The sequence below is a fragment of the Bombus pascuorum genome, chromosome 7, assembly GCF_905332965.1.
Source record: "Bombus pascuorum chromosome 7, iyBomPasc1.1, whole genome shotgun sequence".
NCBI lineage: Eukaryota > Metazoa > Arthropoda > Insecta > Hymenoptera > Apidae > Bombus > Bombus pascuorum.
Genome location: NC_083494.1, coordinates 182,582 through 206,878, shown reverse-complemented (window position 1 = coordinate 206,878; position 24,297 = coordinate 182,582). Strand labels below are relative to the sequence as shown.

General features: G+C 32.6%; 2 protein-coding genes across 2 annotated transcripts; one reads left to right on the top strand and one right to left on the bottom strand.

Moving 5' to 3' along the window:
- Positions 1-39: 39 nt before the first annotated feature.
- On the bottom strand, positions 40-18,119 carry LOC132908975 (tetratricopeptide repeat protein 37). The gene is made up of 13 exons (XM_060963477.1): positions 17,544-18,119; positions 17,108-17,475; positions 9,438-9,853; positions 8,437-8,913; positions 8,139-8,293; positions 6,453-6,588; positions 5,959-6,326; positions 5,175-5,498; positions 4,772-5,064; positions 4,233-4,490; positions 2,961-3,344; positions 1,761-2,022; positions 40-1,100 (listed from the first exon to the last, which is right to left on the bottom strand). Exons 1-13 carry the CDS (start codon positions 17,867-17,869, stop codon positions 962-964), a joined length of 3,906 nt encoding a protein of 1,301 aa, XP_060819460.1. The 5' UTR covers positions 17,870-18,119; the 3' UTR covers positions 40-961.
- LOC132909014 (protein lin-54-like) lies at positions 11,454-24,250 on the top strand. Its single transcript, XM_060963594.1, has 6 exons — positions 11,454-11,530; positions 21,139-21,441; positions 21,520-21,744; positions 21,823-22,047; positions 22,126-22,350; positions 22,429-24,250. The coding sequence occupies exons 2-6, from the start codon at positions 21,175-21,177 to the stop codon at positions 22,507-22,509; spliced, it is 1,023 nt and encodes a 340-aa protein (XP_060819577.1). The 5' UTR covers positions 11,454-11,530; positions 21,139-21,174; the 3' UTR covers positions 22,510-24,250.
- Positions 24,251-24,297: the final 47 nt, after the last annotated feature.

Sequence of the window (24,297 nt, the reverse complement as noted above, 5' to 3'; positions counted from 1 at the left end):
AACGGACGAAATCTTGCACCAAACAACAATATCATAAAGTTAATATTTACTTAGTATTCTTTATTCGATGCACAATTATCAACACCTGAGCAATGTTTGTTTACATAATTTATAAAATACTTTAAATAAAACGGCATATTCTATCAGTAGGATACAAGAATGGATAGGGACGCAATATAATCCTTATCTTTTACAAAAAAAAGTTGAAAATACAAAAATAAGTTAGAATCTTCTCCTTAACGATACTCTATTATTTTACTTCCTAGAATTTCTAACATTTTAACGCTACAACTACCGACAATTAATATATAGGACTTGTATTAAAGAAATTTAAGAGCATGCAAGAGAAAAAGCTAAGGAATATTAGCTTTTTTACTCATATTTTTATAGAAAAAAATCTTTCTACAAATCCACAGTCTTAAATCTATAAAATTTCAATGAAAAATTTCGAATTGGTGATTTTGATACTATTTAATTGACTTATTATTTTAGCAATTATTATTTTGTCAACATGTGCAATAGCGGCTGTTTAGTTGCGGCATATTTGGAAACTTGTTTTTGCAGTTATCCGGGGAATTACCAAAAATTACTCACTGTTTTCTTCCTCGTCTATGAATAATATGCAAACTTAAAACAGAAATGTTGAATATGAATGACAAACATATCAAGTTTATTTAGTATACTTTCCACTGAAAAATTTTATAACAAATGACTGCTGAAAATACGGAGCCACAACTGATTAAGCAGAAATCGCTGGAGTTAAAAGTATCCTTACGTATTAGTTCTATTACACCAAATCCTCGCTATCGTATTTTAATAATCCATGATTAAAAATGTAACAATTCTAAATTCCAATCAAACATTTCTTAAAAACGCAGTACAATAAAACACTGTATAAATTAATTTGTACATACATTACAAAATACATTTCACAATCTGTAAACAAAATGGACCTTCCTACTTAATTGAGCTGCTCCAATTTTATTTTAGTGTCATTTAACCATTTTGCCATGACATATGTGGGCTGATATGACTGTTGTATGTTATTTATAAGTGTTAAGAACCACTCGACGTTCATTTTATATTTTTTCATTGCACGCCTGTGAACAATTTTAATTTGCAGATTAAACCTTTATCATTCATTTTTCCATTCATTCGATTCAATTCATTCTTTTTATTATTTTTTTCCCATCATAAAGAAACATACCAATTAAAAAAATGGTATTGTTTTTGTCGATGCATATCTAGCGCATTTGACTTAAATGAATAACGTTACTTTATTATTTTATTTTATTACTATTTTTTTTTTTTTTTTTTACTATTAAAAATGCGGAAGAATTATGACTGTTCGTCTTTTAGTTATGACGCGATATGAAGCAAGAATTTATCTTTTATCAGGTAGATTAGATAGATAGATTAGATAGATGTGATTCACCTAAAAGTCGATAGCTTCTGCATGTTAGTGATAACACGTTTTGAGTTCGGAATTGAAAATGGACGGCGGAGCGCCATTTATTTTTTGGAGATTTATGGTAGAATTCTTAACTCTTTATAATCTTTAATGGTAGCTCTGTTTTTGACGTTCTCCGTGTTCATGTTAATTTAATATGTAATAACAATAATATATAAACAATATAGGAATAAAGGAAATATAGTACGCAAGTTATAGGAAATTTTAATATTAAGTTATATTATATCAAGATATTTCATAATAAAATATCAACAAAAAGTTAAATAGAAAGAGATTTACTTTTACAAACCTTGATAAAAATCCTGCAATGAACATTACCCAACTTTCAATGCTGGCAGGGTAAGTAAATAGAAGCTTTTGCATAGATCTAATACTTGTTGGTCCTATATTTTGCATGAAATAGCTAAAGGATAAAGCACATGCAACATGTACATGGTTTTCAGTAATAATATTTCTATTAAGAAACAATACCTTTTGTGCGCATCTACTAAACAGTTCTAAGTCAGTTTCTAATAATATCCTGAGCAATATAGTCCAATATTTTACATTGCCTGCAGGGAAAAGGAAAATAATATATCATACATCTATATAAAATAATATGTATGAAATACATAATACGAATGTTTTAAATATATTTTAAACTCTGAATAAGAGACTAGAAAATATTTATCAGGGCATATCAATTCTGATATATAGCAAAATTTTGTATTTGATTCGTTGCATGGTTGATCTCAACAACTTTAACCCGATCGCCTTAGATTGACTCTTAACGAATTAAACTAGAGGTTTGAGTGGTGCCCCGAGCATGTTCATATAAGATAAGCCTGGACACTAGTTAGGATAAAGCGTCCTCCAAGTGAAACCAAATAAATTAACTTTCGCAGCAAGTTGAAGAAGCGTTTCGCATATGTATGACACGTACTTTACAATCCATTCACAAATTTTGACAAAATTTTTCAAACGAGGACTGTGACTCGCGCGAAGCGCTTCCTCAAATTGGCACCATATCGATTACTTGGCTTCACTCTTTCATCTATGATTTCAATAAATAAATTTCTAGATCTGTCTTGTATGACCGCGGTTCTAAATTCCGGGATCGGATGGAATTTCGATGTATGTACCCGTATTGCTCGGGATCCAGTGATTCGATTCGGGTATAAGTATAAACGGGCGGTCTAACTTCGAGTCGGATCAGCAAAAGTCGTATGACATCGACCCGAAATTTCATCATTAAGAATAGATTAAGAAGAAAGGCTGATAATAAGCCTTAAGTAACAAAGGCCTAAGATAAACTCAACACAGTCATAAATCTCCTTTGTACCTGTGCTTTTCCGACTCCTAACTTACAGTACAGCAACGCACAGTACATGTTACATTGTTACTATTTTCATCGACTTAAATGGATTACTCTTTACTTATTATTAGCTAATTTCTTCTTTGAACAATACTTTATTATTTATAAGAGAAAATATATTAAAATAGTACTTACCAGGATATCTAAAGATTTCTTTAGAAAGAATAATAATGGCTTTTCTAGCATTATTTGCTACCAAATAATAATATGCAAATAAGCTTAGAACATGATGACCATATTCAGAATTAGGTACACATAACTCCAATTCTTTCAGTACTAATCCAGCTAAATTGATATCGCCATGTAATATCCCTAATGATGTGGCCGCTAAAAGAGCTATTATAACTGGAGGCTGTATTTGTATGCATTGGAAAAGTAAAGTTTTTGCATCATTTACTCTGTGGAAAGAATATGCTATCGCAGCCATCGCACACAGTGTATATGATTTCTGTGCTTCGGTATCCGCGAAGGAATGCAGAGTTTTTTCATACGTATTATACGCTTCTTCGTATAGCTCAGCTGAAAATGAAACAAATTTTAATTACAATATATCTCAAACAATGTGAATAAATATTTCCTAGTCGTTTAAATAATTCATTACTATCCAGTTCTATAATTAATTTCGAATCGTCACTTAAAAACACAGATTAATATTACTATTGTTCCAGGTTAACCAAAGATTAAAAGGGCCTAAGGTACAGCATATGCTCGTTGGACTTTAAAATGGTCACTAAATAGTGATGTTTTTATACGGGATATAAATTCAACACTAGCTGAATCTTAACGTCCTAAGTTTACCATGCATTCATTAATTACTACATGACATCCCTGAACGTTTCGACATTAACAGAATACTACAATTTTTGTACTTAAAAAGATATATATGTAGTATCGTTGACAGATTGCCTAAAAAATATCGGATGAACTATAAACAATGTTGTGAGAAAGCCTAAGTGCCGACAGGCCGGAAGGGTCCGGAAACTTCAATGGGCCAAGCGGCCCATCAATGTGTCGTCGGTCCTTCGGTCGAATAGTTACGCGGAAGAAGGCGTACGTGATCATGATCGCGGACGATTACGGAACATAGATGACGGGGGTATGAGGAAAGACAAAAGGATGCTTAAGGGAGAAAGACGAATTAATCGGCAGTCGTTAACTAAGAGTCGAGTTGCGAGAATTGAGTTGTGAGTTGTTAATTATCCATCTAATTGTCTTAGTTATAGTACATTACTGTATTTAGTTCACGTTAAATAAACATCGTTTCCTGTTTAATCCGTTGTAAATAGATTCATCTATCAATAAACTTATCATATAGAATAGAAATCATTGGAAACCCTAATTTCTAATATTTCTGAATAAATAAATCCTGTATATATATATATATATAGGATATAAGGGAGTGATTACCTTTGAATAAGGCTAACGCGAGATGGCATTGAGAATTATAGTTGGTATTTGCAACTCCTTGACATAATTTTATTGCTTCGTTATATCTTTTCATTCGTATTAGCACACGTGCTAAATTTATAGAAACAAGGTCTTTTTCGTTTTTGGTACTATTACATACAGCTACGGCAAATTGTTCTGCAGCTGACTTATAAAGTCTCTGCCTTTCTAATAATAATCCATACGCATTTCGAGCATAACAATCATTTGGATGATTCTCTGTAACGAATGATAAATATTACGATACGTATAGTACAATATACAAAATTTAAAATAACGTTAATCAGTCACAATAAAATACAGTAAAATTATGATTAATATAAATTAATGCATTATTAAAATTATAGGTATTCATTTGATAAGTATAAAAAATATATAAAAAAATAATTGAAATTTATGGTATGTATGAAGACTTTCAGAACTAACTGTAACTTTTCCTATGCATAGTTTTATATCGACATTTTATAATATGTATCGTATGAAAAGTGATAAAAACTTACCTACATACCACGTCATAACATCAGCAGCAGAAGATATTGCATGCATACTTTGTATTGTATTTGTATATAAAATGCCATGTTCGGTGTTAGGATTTAAAATCATATCAAATACCCAATGAGTGTACCCTATGGCAGCTTGACTATGATATCCTAATTGTCTTGCATGTCTAAATAGATCTACTGTTTCTTTTCGATTCATTATTTCTGCAATTAAAGCTTGCCCTATCCAACTATTGATATATGACGGATCGGCACGCTGAGCTCGAGAATAAGCCTCGTTTGCTTTATACAAACTTCCTGTGAATTTAATTACACGACGATAATTTATTATACAGAGAATCGCGAAGGCGCTCGAACAAAAGTATAATATGTTCTTTATTATTGCGTGTTTTATCATTTTTACTTGCCTATATATAGATATAAAGTTCCCAAATTAGACCATACTATAGCATTATTTAATTCGTTATCAATCGCCATTATGAAAGCATGTTGTGCCAATGCATAGTTCTTTATGTACGGTGACATACAAATAATACCCAGAAGATTCCAATGTTTCCATGTTGAAGGACATAGTTTAACAGCATGTTTTGCAGCAGCTAGACACTTACTAGCATGCTTTTTATGATTGATTGATGGATCATGCTGTAATTGCATTAAATAGCATAAAGCTAAATCATACCACAGAAAAACTGATTCCGGAGAAAGAGATAATGCACAACAATAACATCTGTAATTAAAATATTCACTCAGTTTCTTGCATACTATATAAAAATTGATATATTTATAATTTCATCGTTTATAAACCAAAAATATTTCTTAAAAACGTTTTCAATATTAAAATATTAAATATTGAATTTTGCAGTTATTCGTTGTATCGTATTAAAAACCTTTTCTGAGCAAAGCTACATTATTTGAAGAATATTATAGTAGGAAAAAATGTCTTTCAAATTTCCTTTTAAAAAAGTATCAAAGATATCCGTACTTTTTGATACAGCAAAAATATGTAAGTATCGTATTCCTCATAGCGGCACCTAATTAGGCAAGAATTGCCGCAGTTAAGCACACACTGGCATTAACATACATATAACAATATAACGTATAATAATAATAATAATAATGTAGAATTTATTATAATATAATGTAAGATTAGTGTAGATTATAATATAATATTAGTATAATATATTTACCTTGCAGATAACGAGAACATATCTATCCGTTTAAGCAATATAATATCTTCGACATTCTCATATTTTATTAGAATAGATGATGCTTTTAAATGACTGTATTTGTCTGGTAACATTGCAACTCTGTAACACACATCGCCAAGTAACTTCCAGAGACAAGATATATCCTTACGCTCTTTAATAGCTACAGTTAAACTATCCATTGCTTGTTGCAAATAGTCATTCGCACGACCCAGAAGTTGTTTAGCAGTATAGTCTTTTGCTAAAGCCAGACAGGTTTCAGCCAATCCTTTTAAAGCAGGAATATAACATGATTTATTTATCAATATTTGTTCAAAGTCTTTCTTTGCTTCGTTATATTGTCCAATAATCTATGAAATAACGAAATAGCAAACGATATTTGTACAAATCTTTAAAACAGCTGCTAAAAGTTTCGTAATATTTAAACAAATATCACACAGACATCTCACGAAACAATCCAGAAAAATAATACTAACCAATTTTATATATGCCAATTGTATCATTGGATATAGTAATTGTGGGCATAACTCTAATACTCGCTGATAAGATTTTAATGCTGATGTGTGGGCACCTCTTATAAAATACGCATCCGCTAGCGATTCCCAGCAATGGCTGTAAAAAATGTTAAACTTTACAAGAATGTAAAGAAATTCGGTTTACAATTATTCTCCCTGTTGCCTTGCACTCTCCCGTGATCTTCCACACGTCCATTCACTCATTTACACACATAATCTTATTTTATATATACGTTATCTATTATCTATCATAATATATATTATTTATTGCATAAGTCTTTGTCTACTTGCCCAATTTACCTTCTTAGCTAGATCCCTACCCCTCTCTTCACTCTTTCCCTTTTCTTTTTCTTCCAATTTCCTCACCCAGTCCCTACAATCCCATCTTTTCTTTTCTCATTCGCTATCTCTCCTATACTGATCCTCCTTTCTAATTCTCTATATTCTTAAGTTTTATAATATAAATATAACATAATTGTCTGTGAATAACGTCTAATTGTACCAGGTTATTTAAGAACATAGTTTAAAGTTCTATCACAGAACTGACTTTATTTGAACGATATTTACCATTACTCTGGCAATATAAGTCGAAAAGGTTTCAAGCAGGAAGATAATTATTGAGTGGAAGAGAAAGCCAGAAAGTGCATTTTATGCTGTAGCGGAAAACTGTGAGAATTTGATGGAGGACACAAGAGATTGTGGCGATCACGATAGACATCTAGATGGTTAGCTGGTTAAGGGAAAAAGAAAAAGGAAGGGGTGCAAATGTGTTTCAAACCAAAGTGGTTTAGTGGAAGATTAAGATTAAATTACGTACCGTGTACATACGTATAGGGATGGGTAGAGGATGAAGAACATGTACAATGAATGTGGCGTGTGGCGAAACCTGAACTCGGCAGCCTAAACTTCTGTCTAACTAAATCCATTTCTTGGGTGCTAAAGCCGAAAATAAAAATTACATAATGAATGTACAGGTTCCGAAACATTTCCCCGCGTCTCCCATATATTTTTCGAGATATTTGACTATTCTCAGTTAAACCAGTCAGACTTTACGTGCATAATACCTTTATAATATATGTACATTATTGTATATGTACATTATAATATATGTAATACAATATATTTATTTATTGCCCAATTTAAAATAGCTAATAATTAACGCACTTGTGTGCGCATTTATATCAAAGAATTTTATTCATTATATTTATCCGAAATAAACCAATACGATTTTATATCCTTTTCAAAATTGACAGAACAGTTGAATAATAAAAAATACATACCTTTCCTAACGAGTGTTTTTTATTGCACTATTATTTCTTCAAACATTAGCTATACTTATTAGTATTACTTATGGTTATTAATATATTAAATTGTTATATATTATTTGTTTAATATTATTAATATTTATTAATATATATTTGATTTTTAATATTTCCACCGTCCATTTAAAAAGGTTGAAATATTTTTTTTAATAATTTTTCCAACTTCGGTAAATCTTCCCGAAACTTTAAAGATGGAAATATTACCAATAATTTCTCACCCAACAAGCTCAGTATGTCACGCCAAGATAAATGGTTTAATATTAGAAGTAATACTTTCGTAAACTCGATTGTATTCTCGTTAAATAATTACTATCTGTAACATTACCTATCACTGGGGTCAGCTCTAATAACATGTTGAAACGCTTTAATAGCTTGCTCCGCATTTCCTTGATCAAGGTATTGCAAACCGAGTTGTAACCACGCCCATCCAGGACCGCTATCTTGTGCAGTTAACATTTGTAACAATTTTATATTTGCATCCTACAAATAATATCTTATTAACGTAATTAAGTGATAAAAAACGGAACATGGATATTTTATTCGCTAAAATATTAATGGATAATAAATTTCGGATGCATACAGAAACGGATATGCACTTCGTGAAATAATAGAATTCGTCTTACTTGATTTTTAAGAAGTCTATACGCCGTACTTAACCCAATACCAGCTTCTTCAGAATTTGGATTAATTTGTAATGCGGTTTGGTAACATCTCCTAGAACGTTCCATGTCATTACCATAGTCACGATAGTACTGTCCCAAATAAACTAGACATTTCCAATTAAAACGATCGGCTTTTATTCCATTCAAAAAAGCCATCAAACTGTAATTATACTCTGCCATTTCCCAATAAATTGTACCAAGAAGTAACCACGCTTGGGAAGTTTGAGACAAGCCTGGCTTTCGGACGGCTGAATCAAGTATATTTACGGCTTCGTCGTATTGTTTATTTTGTTTTAAATATAACGCTCGAAGAATATTGGTATGTATTCTAGTTTCATCTTTTGATTCCAAATTGTTCAGCAGAATCTCTACATCTGGTCGATGTAACAATATGCTAAGACGTGCACGAATCAAATCCAATCGTGCCGAAGGATGTATCTTTAATTGGAAATTAAATAAATCAAATAAATAAGCACATAGGCAGAATAAGCAACAAATAAAAGTTTTAAAAATCGAATATAATTTCACTCTTTAAAGCCTATTTAAAAAAAAAAATTCTCCAAGTTATTCAATCAAAGTATTTCTTGCTGCTTTTTCTAACTTTAAACCATCTATTAGGCGAATGATGAATTCAGTAAATTGAAGCATATGGTATACTTTATTTGAGATACTACGTTTAGAGAATCTGGCCACGAAATAGAGAAACAAGTAATATTTTTTGGTAAGTGCACTATGAGGGATCGCACAACACTTACACCAAAACCTTGAGTGAGTAAACTTATCTTGAGAAATTTCAAACATGCTTTTCCATAGGAGAAGAAAAAGAACATGATCTTTAAAACTTTGAAAAGATTGGAAAAAATGCTTTTAGATTTGGAAAGGGATTTAGATAATTCTAAACAAGAATTTTGTTGTCGTTTCAAACTAAAAAAGTTACATGTGTAAATAAAGAGGATTCTTACTTGTCCACACATTCGGAATGCATTTTCCCATTTAGATTTGTCATTAGTTAAACTCATTGCTTCAACTAATGTCTCTTTCATTTTACATTCTAATTTATTTTTTATTATATATTTCTTCGTATCTAATACTCGCTTGGCAGCAACTTCTGCATCTTCCCAACAGTAAAGCTTCATACTTATTTGATTTAATGCCATCCAACAACATACTAAGCGCGGCGTTGATACAAGTATATCTTTCAATATATCTCGCGCTATAATCAAATTTCCTGATTTTGCTAAATCTAGTGCTTTAGCAATTTTAGCTATTTCACACTCTTTGTTCAATTTTAGGCAACTTTCATAAAATTGTGTTATATCGACGTCAGTAAAATTTTCGTCCAAGATATTTCGTTCCAAGTAAGCAAGACATATATATTCTGTAAATAGAACATAATATAATATGTTTAAAAAAAAATATTCTGTAAAGAAGTAATTAGAGCATCAAAACCATATTGTTGGAAAGAATGTTAAGTATTCTAAGGAAAGGTTCGAAGATATCCATAAGATCTCAAACTTCAGTTTTCGTTTATGAAGTAACTGGTATTAGATTGCTATTAACCTGGTTTTGTGTGAAAAAATATTTGCTGGTTGAAAACGAACAAATTAGATATCTGTTGGGATTGTTCGAACTGTCACGCCCTTTGCCCTCGCCACTCTATTTTCTAACTTTCTGCTGAACTATTCTCCAAACTTGCGCTCACATTTCTCCGGACGCTTCTCCACTTGTAATCTTATGGTCGTGTACATACCGATAAAGACAAGTGGCAAGCAGTAAGCGACAAAATTCATATTTAGGACATTGACACTTGGCATTGTCTGTGAAATCACTTGTTTTGCCACTTGCCACCTATCGCTTACTACGCTGTATGTTTACAACCTAACTAACGACCGGTGCAAACGAGCGACTTTCATCGTTGCGATCTCGTGTCTTCCTTTGTTTTCGTAATTAAAAACAACGAAGGTAGACATGTGATTGCAACGAGATCGCAACGACAAAAGTTCGTCTGCAACAGGCCTGACCATATAGAGAGCGGTAGGCCAGAACATCGATACTTGGAACGCCAACATTGAGCGCCGTAGGATATGAACATGCAGAAGAACGGTAAAATAATGCAGTAGTTGTTATTTTTGAGTGCGTAACACGTCGTTGCTACGTTCGCTACGATATACGCTTTTATCTGAGAGCTGGTAAATATAATGTTCATCCAATTAATGAGATGCGTCCGTTCTAAGATGAATGTCAACATTTTTGCACCATCAATTAGGAAATTTTCCAGGCAGGTTTTTTCAGTATCTGGGATTATGGATAGAAACATAAATTGAAGAAGACCGATTACTCCAGAGAAATAATTGATAAATACATTAAGGTACATATGTGTGTGTGTGTGTGTGTGTGTGTGTGTGTGTGTGTGTGTGTGTGTGTGTGTGTGTGTGTGTGTGTGTGTGTGTGTGTGTGTGTGTGTGTGTGTGTGTGTGTGTGTGTGTGTGTGTGTAATATAATAGATTAAAATAAACAAAACGGAGTAAATCCTTTTATTATATATTTTTAAAGCAATATCTTTAGACGTAATGAACAATATTCAAATAGTTTGAAAGCTTCATTTTAAATAATATAAACATAATACATAAACATAATTCATATAATAATATGTATACAAAATAACATATGACAATACACAAATAAATACAATACTTAATAATAATGCATAAACTATATATCTAATAATAATACACGTCTACAAGCAATACAGCAAACGTAGTAACGCTCGTCTGTAGAGAGACAAGTAGTTCGATTCATTGTTTATCGCCTTCGATTCATTGTTTATCTCCTTCGATTCATTGTTTATCGCCTTTGATTCATTATAAAGAAAAGATTATTTATTTCTGAAATGAAGAAAGCGATAAGCTATCCAGCTAGAGTATTCCGAGGGTTCTTAAGGCAGATATCTCGGATCTTTCATTCAGTCGAGAAGCATACTTGTGAGACGTACATCGGTGATTTTTTCATCCTCAAAATATTCAGTAAACAGCGTGAAAATATATTTGAAAGTGAGGTGAGTAGTCATAACGGAGTCCTATATATATATATCCTATATATATCCTGTATATAATATCGTATATTTAGTTAATTAACTCGAACAAGAAGAGCGTCATTATCATTTGGTGGCGGGGCTCCCACGGAAGTATATCCGTCGCATAAATATTTGAAAGTTGCGTTTGCGGGTTTCTCCACTGACGCAAGAAGGATATCCTGTATGGTAAATGTAATTGTATCTACTGTTTTTCTATCAGATTGGTCTGCGCTTTTTCCTTTCCAGATATTAATATTGGGTGTAGCTGTCGTTTCTCTCATCGAACTGGTCCGTAATTATCACTGCATGCATTAATCCAATGATAGACCTGGATTAATGGAATTCTTCGGGCAAGATGATCGCCAGATGTCGATGCATCATTCACAGTATATGTTCAGCTAGCCTGAGGACCCGCTATAAATCTTAGGATTTAGTTAACTAAGGTCCTTCAAATTGACAAACAGTCTTTATTCTATCAGCCCGTAAATCTGTCACCTATTGCGGCAAGATACGGGAGATCTGCTTTCCTCGCGTACGACGCTTCCCGCTAGAAACTCTCTCTCAAGGGCGACTAGCATTCTTTTCTAACCACCAACATAGAAATTAACCAATTAACAGCAACGTCCATTTCCCTCACCTTCCGAGCGGAGGCTTTCCTCGACGAATCCGATGATCTCGTGCCCTGAGGCACACTCCATCATAGCTTTCCTCTGCAGCGTCATCGTGACGGAAAGTCATTCCCTTTCCTTGTAATCTCGTTAGTCAGTTATCTAGTGTCTTGCACCCCGCTGGGGGTAGCCACCCACATGCTATATTTATTTTTATTTTATTTTTTTCTCTTCACCAATAAGATATAACACTTTACCAAATGTCCATAAGGACAAATTGTAAAATAACCAAAATAAAATAAAAAAAAAATATCTCAACATAAAAAAAAAAAAAAATCTAGTGTCTGTACGATTGGTGAATAATCCACGTTTCAATAAAGAGTTAGTCAAGTAATCCTTGTATCGCGAGAAGTAAGTCGAGTCCGACTTAGACTTTGGAACAGGGTACATTTGTTATCCCGTTGACCGCGGAATCGTTATCGAACCCAAAGTCATTGTCATCAGTGTCTAATTACCGCGGACACTTGCCAATCTTGTAACATCCATACTTGTGTTAAAAAACGCTGCCTCGATTATGTGATAACGACGAATAATTCCGATGAGGATTCATAGCCCAGGTCTTAACGATAACCCGATAATCCGAGTATGAAATAGATAACACAATCACTAGATGGATTAAGATTATGGATCGAGGTTATGGTTATCTGGAAGATATGTTGCAGGTGGTAATCTCTCTCGGAGGCAGCAAAAATGTTATAGCAATAGCTCCAAAATTAGTGTGTATTTTCATTTTCCTGAAGTCTAAACTACTGTTGATATAAATTGTTACATTTCTACTTTACTATTGTAGTATTTGTCCCATTTTTGTGAATAACATCAAATTTCTTAGTTCTGATATATTGAATTCTTCTAAAGTTGGTGTTTTGGAGACAGAGAATATTTAATTGGTACGTATTTAAAAGCCATTGAAAAATATTTATTTATCTATATTGTAAATACTTGTCTATAACGTAATTATTAAGCGGTTAACAATTATTAGATGGCGAATAATACGAGAACTTTAATGGCATATCAATGTTCATTTCGAGTGTTTTAATGTCGTCATAAATGTATGTCGTCATACATACAATTGAAGAGGGATTTCAATAAATTCAAGGAACACCAGGTATAGCTTTGTGCGTGCTTTCGAATGCAAGTCATTTTAAGCATTCTATGAAATATGAAATTTGAATTCTATGAAATATGAATTTCATTCTACGAAATATGAAATCGCAGAACACAATACGCTGTGTATCTCCTGAAGAAAGTCAAACATGATATATGTTGATAAGAACTTGTTTTACTGGTATTAGGTACTGAATCCTTTCCTTAAATATTTTCCACTTCATCTACATGACAAGCTACGTTTAGTGCTGGTAATGACACTACCGTCGAGTCTGTGCAATAGAAAAATCAAACTCCGATTCACGTCATCACCAATAACCACCGGCGTTGAAATCTCTTACATGAGATACAGATTTCCATTATCCATATTCTAAAATGGGGACATTGATAACAAACCTGTTGATGACTTGTTGATTGTATAGACAATATCGTGATTCATCGGTGACTAACATGCCACTCCACTCTTGCTCAGTACAGTTAATATAATTTCATATTGGTAGGTGATCCAACGCTGTGAACGATGATTGAATGCTGGCACTCTCGCACGATTTCTTGAATATCAATTCGATTCACGAAATCGTCGGCGGATTGCCTCTGTAGTTACAACAGGGCCCGAGAGAACGGGATGAAGTTCATCGTAGACTCGATGTGCTGGTACTGTCGGGTTACGCGATACATTTCGTACTACGGTTCTGTTTTGCCACTCTTGTCGTCACCATATCACTCTTCTACGACCCTGCTCTTGCTGTATTCTTTTAAGAAACTTTGCACATCTTGATATCGAGAGTTTTTATGATCGGCTCACAACAGACTCGCTACAACGTCTACGTACATCATCGTACGTACGTCGCATGTACACACCTTAAAACCTAACACACATTAATTGTTATTTTCTTGATGTAAGATAACAATTTGGGACGGCTTGTGCCTCTGTCACTGCACTTCGCGGCATTACAAAATTTTCGTTAGTACTATATTTCGATACTCGATTACGAATACCGAAACTAACGAGAATCCCAAAAATTTGGAATTATAAGATACTTTCAGAGGGCTTGATATTTTCGAATTCTTGCACATCTTCTAATAAAAATCCGCAATTTTATGATTTCAAACGGATTTGAACTTACGTCACTTTACAGAGCGTTTCAAGGTCAAAAATCATGATACGAACGTATGTCTAGAATTGCAGGGAGTTCAGTATCATATATACCATGCGTGCGAAATCTACTTCTGTGTGATATCTTCGAGAAATATCGTTTTTTCAGTATTTAAAATATTTTCAGAAATTTCATGATACGAAGAATTTCAAGTTAGATTTTCTATAATACCTTACTGTATTCTGTGCAGCAAGTTTTCGATTTACATAAATCTCCAGATCATTTTCTACTATTGTCTAAATATGTGAACGCATGAATCAATCACAGTAAATGTTATTTTAAATTTTATTTTCATTTGTTAACAACTTTTTGGATAATTGCTTCACGGATAGCGATAAGAGTTGAAAAATAAGAGCCAGGTAAGTTCGAATCACGAATATTTCAATGGCTTTCGCTAATTTACTAACTCTTTAAATAATGGTTTTTGATCAGTACTAGTTCGATACTAGTTAATAAATAATTTAAGACAAGTACTGCGTTATAACGTGTTATATTATGTTTCTTCCAATGACTTCCACGACATTTAAATCTTTATTACTAATTATTTTTATTATTTTTCTTTTTTAACAAAATCAATCTATTACGATCCTTTAAAATAATTTGCATAACTGAGTGATTAAAACATAAATATAGAAAATCGACAAATACTGATTAAATGCTATTTTTTCTAAACTAACTAACTAATCTCTTAACTAACAATATATGAAAACAACTTGAAATATACTCGGTAGTTTAGAATATATATATGTATGCATAACATAAGAAAAATTTCTCAAATAATATATTCATATCTTGATAAATAGTATTTTAAATGTTGAAAATAACAATTGAATGACTATAAGAGCACATAGTTACTAATTTTAATTAATATTCAAATTTCAAAAAGCACTTATTGCTTGCAATTACTATACAATGCAGTAGTGAGATGTAAACTTCATATATTAATAGTGACAATTTTTTTCGGAAATTAATACTTGTTTAATAGAAGCTGTTTAATACAATTAAAATATACTACTACAAAATATACTTATGGAAACTCTTGAGTTAAGACTGCTATTTTCTAATATTCTTCAGTACAATTCAGGAAAGATATTTTTTAAACTGCACACTCATTGTTAGTGACGATTTTAATTCAGAAGTGAAATGGTAGATTTCACTTATATTATACCTATGGTATAGACTGCAACCAGTAGCAGTGTATATAATGTTAATTTTAATATTTAATTCCTTTAAATTGTGCAACCTTATTATACAATTTTGCTTCTTTGTACTACTTAGTCATTAATTTCTTTCTTGATTTATTTACCCTGACACTCCTCTATTTTCTTTGTCATATCATTAAAAATATAAATTACTACTAAACTTATATATACTTTGTGTATACTGTTTTTGTATACTTTTATACTTTGTATACTACATATTTTAAATTTCTGACAGACATGTTCGGGATCATGCCATATCTACTAACAAAGAAAATGAAAGTTTCTGGAAAATTCTAGCTATTATTTTAATCCTACTAACATTATGGAATTTTTATATTTCAATCCTGTTCTCATTTTAATAAACAAATAAAAAATTGTTTACTAAACAATTGCACTCCTTGTATTTCATGATATAGATAGATATAGATTGCATTATTTATTCCAACTTATAATAATCATAGAATGATTAATATTAGATTTGATAGTTTATTCAAAAACATCATGTTTTTTGCTACGATGTAATAACGAGTCCCTTCTTCCTTACAGTTTTGCTTGAAGGAATTCTCCTTTTACGTATTCTGCTTAAGGCACTTATCAAAGGCGCTTAAAATAAATCACGAAACAGAAGAAATTCAGAAATAACTAAAACAGAAGGTTAATTGTTTCTGTGGTACAATAGCAGCGATACAATTACAGAAAATTTGATACTAACTCCATATTAACTGAATTTTCGTTTTCTCTACATACATAATCTGGTATTATTGAACAATCTATACTAACTTGAATATTCCACTACTTGAACTTGCACTAATTAAAAAATACTTGTATAGAACTTAATATGTTATCTTAAGATTAACATCCACAATTTTGGGATACTACATGTACAGTTTAGAATGATTTATAATTTATAATTATAATTAATTCTATATATTACTTATTGATATTTCCTAAATATAATTCACAATTTTTATAATTTAGATATATCTGATAATATATGTGATAGCACATTATGTGTATAAATATAACATTAATGTAAGTAAAACTTTAATTAAATATAAATATATACTAGCATAAACATTATAGCTAAAGAAAGAATACAAGTAACAGCTATATAAAATGTTCGATTCAATAACTAGTGCATTTTGTAACAATTAAAACTCATGTTTATTACAATGAATATAGGTGCTTTTTGAAATCGGAGCATTAAATATCTTTTATAATATCAATAGTGAAATGCCCAAGACCATATGTCTGCAGTTTTATCATTTAAAATTCTATTACCTCGTAAATATTAGAAATAAATCTTTAAATTCTTCCGTTTGCTTGATAAAAAATCCCATTAAAATTAATAAGTAAAATTATAAGATTCCTTTGTTACTTTCACAAACAGAATGTTAAAGTAGCTAATATATTATTTTTAATACTTACCTAACGGTAATATATCTTGCGGAAATCGCTGATGCATATTGATAGCTTCTTTTACCAAATCAATTAATTCATCTTTGTCATATAAGATTTTTAAATATTTTGTATAAAACCTTTTTTGATCAGTTGCATCATGATCGTTAATCGTAGATTTAAAAATACTTTCTAATAAATTTTGATATTTATTTAGATCGTAAAAATTATCTAATAGCAGCCATCCAAGCGTTTTATCAATGAGCTTAATTTTGTTATCATCCAAATTCTTCCGTAATTCAATTAAATGTTCTATACATTGAATTACAAGCTCAACATCCGTAAGTTGTGTAAACAACTTTGAGATTTTACTCATAATATTTGTGAACTTAATGTCGCTGAAAATAAATTACCGAATAAGTTTTACAAACCTATAACATTTATGAGGTATATAGCAATGTTATACCTTTCTATTTCCAAAAGCTTACAGTAAGCTAATAATAGTTGGTTATAACATTCATTATTGTCCAAGTTTTTTTCATAGTAAGATACTAAACCGTACCAAGCTAATGGATTGTCTGCTTGGATTTTTGTACCTTTTTGGAGAATTAATGGCACTTGTGATTTATACTCATCAATTTGTTTCATCGCAGCCGCCAATAACATAAGTGCGTTATAATTATTTTGATCTCTCAATAATATCTTGTTACATTTCTTAATCACATCTATATATTTCTTTTCTTTAAATGTTTCACGAGCCGCTTTAAGAGCCACTTTTATATCATTTGACATTTTCACATAAAACTTTGACAAAATAAAATACGTCCAGAACTTAAATCGAATATATACAATTCGACTATAATACAAACACTATATCGATACATTCAATTAAATATTTTCTTAAGTATATCAATATGTATGTCGTTAGATTTATTCGTGATCAAATATAATACTATAACTTATAATACACATTATTCAAAAATCCACTATCTTTAAATAACAAACTTTTTCTTTTATATCTTCAAAATATTTACTTTACATATCCTCAGATACTATAACTTTTATATATATGAGAATGCTCACGCTTATGGGCCTAGTTATTTCCGGACTGGTGCTGCTCCGTGCGGCCAAATACCGAATTTAATTGAAAATAGCATTTAAGTAAAAGTTCCCTATAAAGTTAGGGATCTGCCCTGTTTGGTTGGAACTTAGCATATACAAGAACCTATGTATTTAAGCTGAAAGTTAGAAATCTGCCCTGTTTGGTTACACACTAGCATAGGCGGGAACCTATTGAGTTTCAAGCTACAAGAACCTATTTAAGTGTACGGTTCTACGAAAAAGCTCGTTTCTACTATTCTATTCGAGATAGACAAATATAAGAATGATCGAATCGTGCAATACTGAAACTGATTACAAATTGCCTAAGAAACAGAAATTAATCGTTTATTATATATTCTTTTTAGAAGAAGGGAAGAAAAGGGAATATTCCCTTTCAAACGATTATGGATTAATGGAATGATGCAATAATTCTAATAAATTTTCCATACATCACTTAGATTTAAAATTAACTCTTAGCATTCGGCATGTCATTTGTACTAGCATGAACATTTTTTTCATTTCGCATGGAACTACACTTTCTTCTGTAATACGTACGATGGCGTTTATTGAGACGAATTTAACAATTGCATATGAAGTCATTTAAGTTGATCGACATCTGTTGTAAGATGTTATAAATTCTTCAGTTCCTAAAGAATCAAACGAGTCAGGGTCACTAGCTAGTGGCTAGAGACAAATATTTTGAATTTCTTATTTCCCATGATGCTTCTCGAATTATCAAACATTACCGAATGCTGAAAATTCATTTTAGTCGATATATTTTAGTCGAAGTGTTAGAATAATAAACATGTGTATGACAGTTCCAATTTATTTTTTGAATAAAATTCGTTTCTGGCCAACAATCTTTTTTAACTTGCTAACGACGATCGAAGAAAACTTGCTTCTTGCAACTGTAGCATTCATTGCTATCAGTAATAAAAAGAAAGAAGAAACGAAAGATTATGCTTTGTTAAAATGAAAAGGAACAATGCTCGACTTCTAACAAATGAAGATATTCTAAATGCTGGATGTTGGTCGCAGGTCGGTTTGCCAAAGAAATTGGTGAGTGAGGAAAAAATGGAATTAAAATTTAGTCATTGATAAAACGCACAACGCTTGACCATATCATAAAGTCGCCGTATTGCTTTTTCTAACAATGACAATATGTAAACGGCGTTGATGTCGATGCTAACAATGCCACACATATATGTTTATATGTATACATTAACGAGAGTTGGGCGCGTTTGGGTAAAACTTTGTGCACCACTGCATATGCGAGACTGTAAGAACTATCTGTTATAATGAAAATCGCTAAATAAAGTAAAATTTGCTAGAATTAGAACAACCGTCTTCGTTGTAGTAGTCGTTGTCTATGACAATCTATAACGACGAAGACAATTGTATTTGTAATTGTTGAAGTAATTATTTCAAGTAAAACTCTACATCTTTATTTTTGTATATCCATGACCTGGAGACCGCTATCACGCAGAAAATAGAATTTAGTGAAACAAAAATATTCTAAATAAGTATATATATATATATATATAATACATATTACATATATTTTATAAGATGAATATTAAATAATAATACAATCCAATAATAATATAAAATAATTTTTCTCGCTTTTTTTCGACGCCAAATCTTTGATAACATCATTAAAATCGATTGAATCGCAGATCATTTTTCATTAGTTTCAATCGCGAGAAACTACGTTCTGCTGAAGACACGGTTACCGGCGTCGTTAACATAATTTGTAATGCGATTAATAAATTTAGATATGCTTCCCAGAGATTGTTCTTTATGATGCAATTCATCGAGTCTAAAGCCGAATAATTGGTTTGCGTTATTGATCGGAACATCTTAATTTCTTCAAATATTTCAATTCCGTCGAAATCTCCTTCTAAATGTAAGTGAAGATCTTGACAACACTTCAATAAATATTTATCATCTGAATTCCCAATTTCATTCATGTATAGAAAACCAAAAATATTTTGGTGTTTTGCATATCTACCTCGTGATTTGCATACCTAATTCAATAAAATAATATAAAGCACCTTATGAAACGAAAGAAACTTTTCCGACACCCTAATATTATAAATTCGTCCACTCGTTCTTTTATCGGTCAACCTCAATAGTAATGATTGAATGCAATGTATAGTACCGAAAATTTTTTTATTAATATCTTGAAAACTAATAAATAGTTGAAGTAGGATTTTATATTTGGGGTCCCCAAATTTTTTCTATCTTTTTACATAATGTAACAACTGTTGACGGAAAACGCAACTAAGAAAAAGGTTTTTCTTTGAGGTACATTCGAATCTCAGCAGAGTCATATCATAAGATAAGTTATCATAACATAAGTTATAAATGATTGCATATCAGTGATAATTGATCGGTGTAAAGTTTCACTGGTCACAATTTCAGCTGAAAAAAGTCACCGACGACAAAAACCAAACCGTAAACGATTTCCTTATCTCTACCTCTATTATATGAATACTTGAAATATAAATTTGGTGTGAATTTAACAATCGCGCATTAACAATATTTTGTTATTTTTTAGTTTTTATCGAAACTGAAATATTTACATACATGTACTCCTGATGTGTTATACCCGTTAGGCTCCAACGAAGATTCGAGTATTCGAGGAAGGCGTGTTCGAGACCGTTGGAACAGTATTGAATGAAAAGAGAGGGAGATATTTTATATGAATCGCACATTCAGATGGTCACACCGATGATTTTTTACTGAAACTTATCATGATGGCGATTTATAGGAATTTTATCGAATCGCTATTAATTAATAAGTGATTAATTAATTAATTTTATCGACAAATAAGGATGAACATGTTTGTTCGTTACGCGAGACACCTCGCAGTAGCCTCACATAAAGAATATGTTTAAAATATTACAGAATGTCCAAACAAGTCTAAGAGTCTTTCTCATTTTTTCTGTTCTTTATAGAATTTAGGTGAGAAAGAATTGGAACCTAATACAGAAATGCAGAACGATAGCATACAAAACACTAAAACAACTGCTATGGTACAAACAACAAATTCGCAGCAACAAAACAGTGCGGCACAAATTACGGATGAATCATCACAAAGACCTTTACAAAATCAGAGTGTCGCGGATGTAGATACAGAGATATCTTCGCGTCCTTGTAGATGCAAAAAAGGATGTTCTACAGAGCAATGTGGATGCGTAAAAGCTGGGATTCCATGTGGAGAACGCTGTAAATGCAAACGTAATGCATGTAATAATCAGGTACACGAATCTTCTTCTTCGTCTACTTTATCTCATTCACGCTACCGCTAACGCTAATTTGGTTATTAATATTTTTAGGTAGAAACAGCAAATTCGCAGCAACAAAGCAATGCGGCACAAGTTACGGATGAATCATCACAAAGACCTTTACAAAATCAGAGTGTCGCGGATGTAGATACAGAGATATCTTCGCGTCCTTGTAGATGCAAAAAAGGATGTTCTACAGAGCAATGTGGATGCGTAAAAGCTGGGATTCCATGTGGAGAACGCTGTAAATGCAAACGTCATGCATGTAATAATCAGGTACACGAATCTTCTTCTTCGTCTACTTTATCTCATTCACGCTACCGCTAACGCTAATTTGGGTATTAATCTTTTTAGGTAGAAACAGCAAATTCGCAGCAACAAAGCAATGCGGCACAAGTTACGGGTGAATCATCACAAAGACCTTTACAAAATCAGAGTGTCGCGGATGTAGATACAGAGATATCTTCGCGTCCTTGTAGATGCAAAAAAGGATGTTCTACAGAGCAATGTGGATGCGTAAAAGCTGGGATTCCATGTGGAGAACGCTGTAAATGCAAACGTAATGCATGTAATAATCAGGTACACGAATCTTCTTCTTCGTCTACTTTATCTCATTCACGCTACCGCTAACGCTAATTTGGTTATTAATCTTTTTAGGTAGAAACAGCAAATTCGCAGCAACAAAGCAATGCGGCACAAGTTACGGGTGAATCATCACAAAGACCTTTACAAAATCAGAGTGTCGCGGATGTAGATACAGAGATATCTTCGCGTCCTTGTACATGCAAAAAAGGATGTTCTACAAAGAAATGTGGATGCGTAAAAGCTGGGATTCCATGTGGAGAACGCTGTAAATGCAAACGTTATTCATGTAATAATCAGGTACACGAATCTTCTTCTTCGTCTACTTTATCTTATTCACGCTACCGCTAACGCTAATTTGGGTATTAATATTTTTAGGTAGAAAGCAATGCGGCACAAGTTCTTTTTCTTTTTTTTTTTTTTATTTTATTTTGGTTATTTTACAATTTGTCCTTGTAGACATTTGGTAAAGTGTTATATCTTGTTGGTGAAGAAAAAAAAATATAAATAAAAAAATAAATATAGCATGTGGGCGGCTACCCCCAGCGGGGTGCCAGCTTCGTTTTTTCTAAGTTATATCTTTTATGAGGTCTATTGGGTGTTTCCTTTTTAGTCTTCTTGCGATATTTGTTGTGTTGCACGTTTCAGCTGCCAGCTGGTTCGGGTGACTTTCTATTCTTTTTCTGTATCTTGTTGCGAATGTGGTAATCTCCTCCTTGACCGTTGGTATTCCGAGGTCTTTCCGTATGTCCTCGTTTCTAACGTACCATGGGGCGTTTACTATTGTTCTAAGGATTTTGGCTTGCATTGTTTCGATTTTGGTTATATGACCCATTGCTGCTGTTCCCCATAGTGGGATTCCGTATGTCCATATTGGTTTTATGATTATTTTGTATATTTTTAGTTTGTTTTCTGTGCTTAGTTTGGATTTTCGGCTTGTTAACCAGTGCATTTGTCTCCTTGCTGTCTGTATTTTGTCTATTATTGATTTGATATGCTGTTTCCATGTGAAGTGTGTATCTATGTGAAGTCCAAGGTATTTGACTTGCCTTGTTTGTGTTATTTGCGTGCTGTTCAGGAAGATGTTTGGTGTTATCTGTTTTCTCAATGTGAATGTGATGTGGTTACATTTGTTAGGGTTAGCTTTGATTTGTTTGTCCTGTAGCCACTTTTCTATTTTTGTGATGTGCTCTTGTAGTATTGTGGCTGCTGTTACAGGGTTAGTGTGCCTGACTAGCACGGCTGTGTCGTCCGCGAATGTGGCCTACAACATTGCCCTTACCTGGTGTCCGATTTTGGCTAGTTCGTCGCATATGTTGCTTGTGTTTGTTCTTGGGTGTAATCCTCTGATTACTACCTTGTAGCTTTTATCCGATTTCAATTGGTAGGTGTGGTATCCGGCGTTTTTTTTTCCTTTAGTAGCTTTACCACTTTTCTATAGGTATCTGGGGTGTTCGTTTGCACTTTTATTTGGTCTAATTTTAGTTGTTTGATGTTGTAATTTTCTTTGCCTGCCGTGTTGTTTAGTAGTTCGAGGAGGGGGTCTATTACCTGTGCGTCTATGTAAATTGGTGGTGGTTTCGTGTTGTGTGTTGGTTTTTCCGTTGTGTCTGATTCTTTCTCTTGTGGCAGTGCGCTGAAGGGGTTTTGTAGAGGAATTTCCTGGAGCCACTGCTTACTTTCTGTTTCTGCAGTTCTCCTGGTGTTTACGTTTGTTGTTAGTTTTCTTCTTTTGCTGGGAGTTATGACCTCCCAGCTTCCGTCTTGTTGTGTCATTTCGTTGTTGTTGGCGTTTGTATCGTCGCTCATTCGAGTAATATCCATTTCGGTTTCTGTAGATTCTTGGATTTCCATGTTTTTGTGTACGGCGTATGTTTCGCCGTTGTTTGATATCCTGAGCGGTGGCACTCGTTGCATTTTTTTGTTTTCCCTGTTTTTCGCACTTTCGGGAACATTTTCTCTCCACGTCCGGTTTCGAGGGAGAGACCTCTCCGGGCACCCGGCACGTCTGCACTCTTCGGCAGTCAAAAGGGAACTCGCAAGATCGAAGTGTCGCGGATTTAGATACAGAGATATCTTCGGAAGCTTGTAATTGTAAAACAGGATGTTCTACACAGCGATGTGGCTGCGTAAATAGAGGAATTCGATGTGGAAGACAGTGCGCATGTACTTATTACGGTTGCGCTATTTAGGTAAATAATTTTCGTTTCTCATGGTGGGAATTAATTTCTATCCCTATTGCAATTA

What these genes read in the sequence shown, in the direction of transcription:
- LOC132908975 (XM_060963477.1), bottom strand. Translation starts at nt 17,869, where the DNA reads ATGTCAAATGATATAAAAGTGGCTCTTAAAGCGGCTCGTGAAACATTT. An exon ending in ATGTTCTCGTTATCTGCAAG is followed by an intron (nt 5,499 to 5,958) that starts GTAAATATATTA and finishes TTTTAATTACAG; the next exon opens with ATGTTATTGTTGTGCATTAT. An exon ending in AGAAATCTTTAGATATCCTG is followed by an intron (nt 2,023 to 2,960) that starts GTAAGTACTATT and finishes TTTTCCCTGCAG; the next exon opens with GCAATGTAAAATATTGGACT.
- LOC132909014 (XM_060963594.1), top strand. Translation starts at nt 21,175, where the DNA reads ATGCAGAACGATAGCATACAAAACACTAAAACAACTGCTATGGTACAA. An exon ending in GTAATGCATGTAATAATCAG is followed by an intron (nt 21,442 to 21,519) that starts GTACACGAATCT and finishes TAATATTTTTAG; the next exon opens with GTAGAAACAGCAAATTCGCA. An exon ending in GTTATTCATGTAATAATCAG is followed by an intron (nt 22,351 to 22,428) that starts GTACACGAATCT and finishes TAATATTTTTAG; the next exon opens with GTAGAAAGCAATGCGGCACA.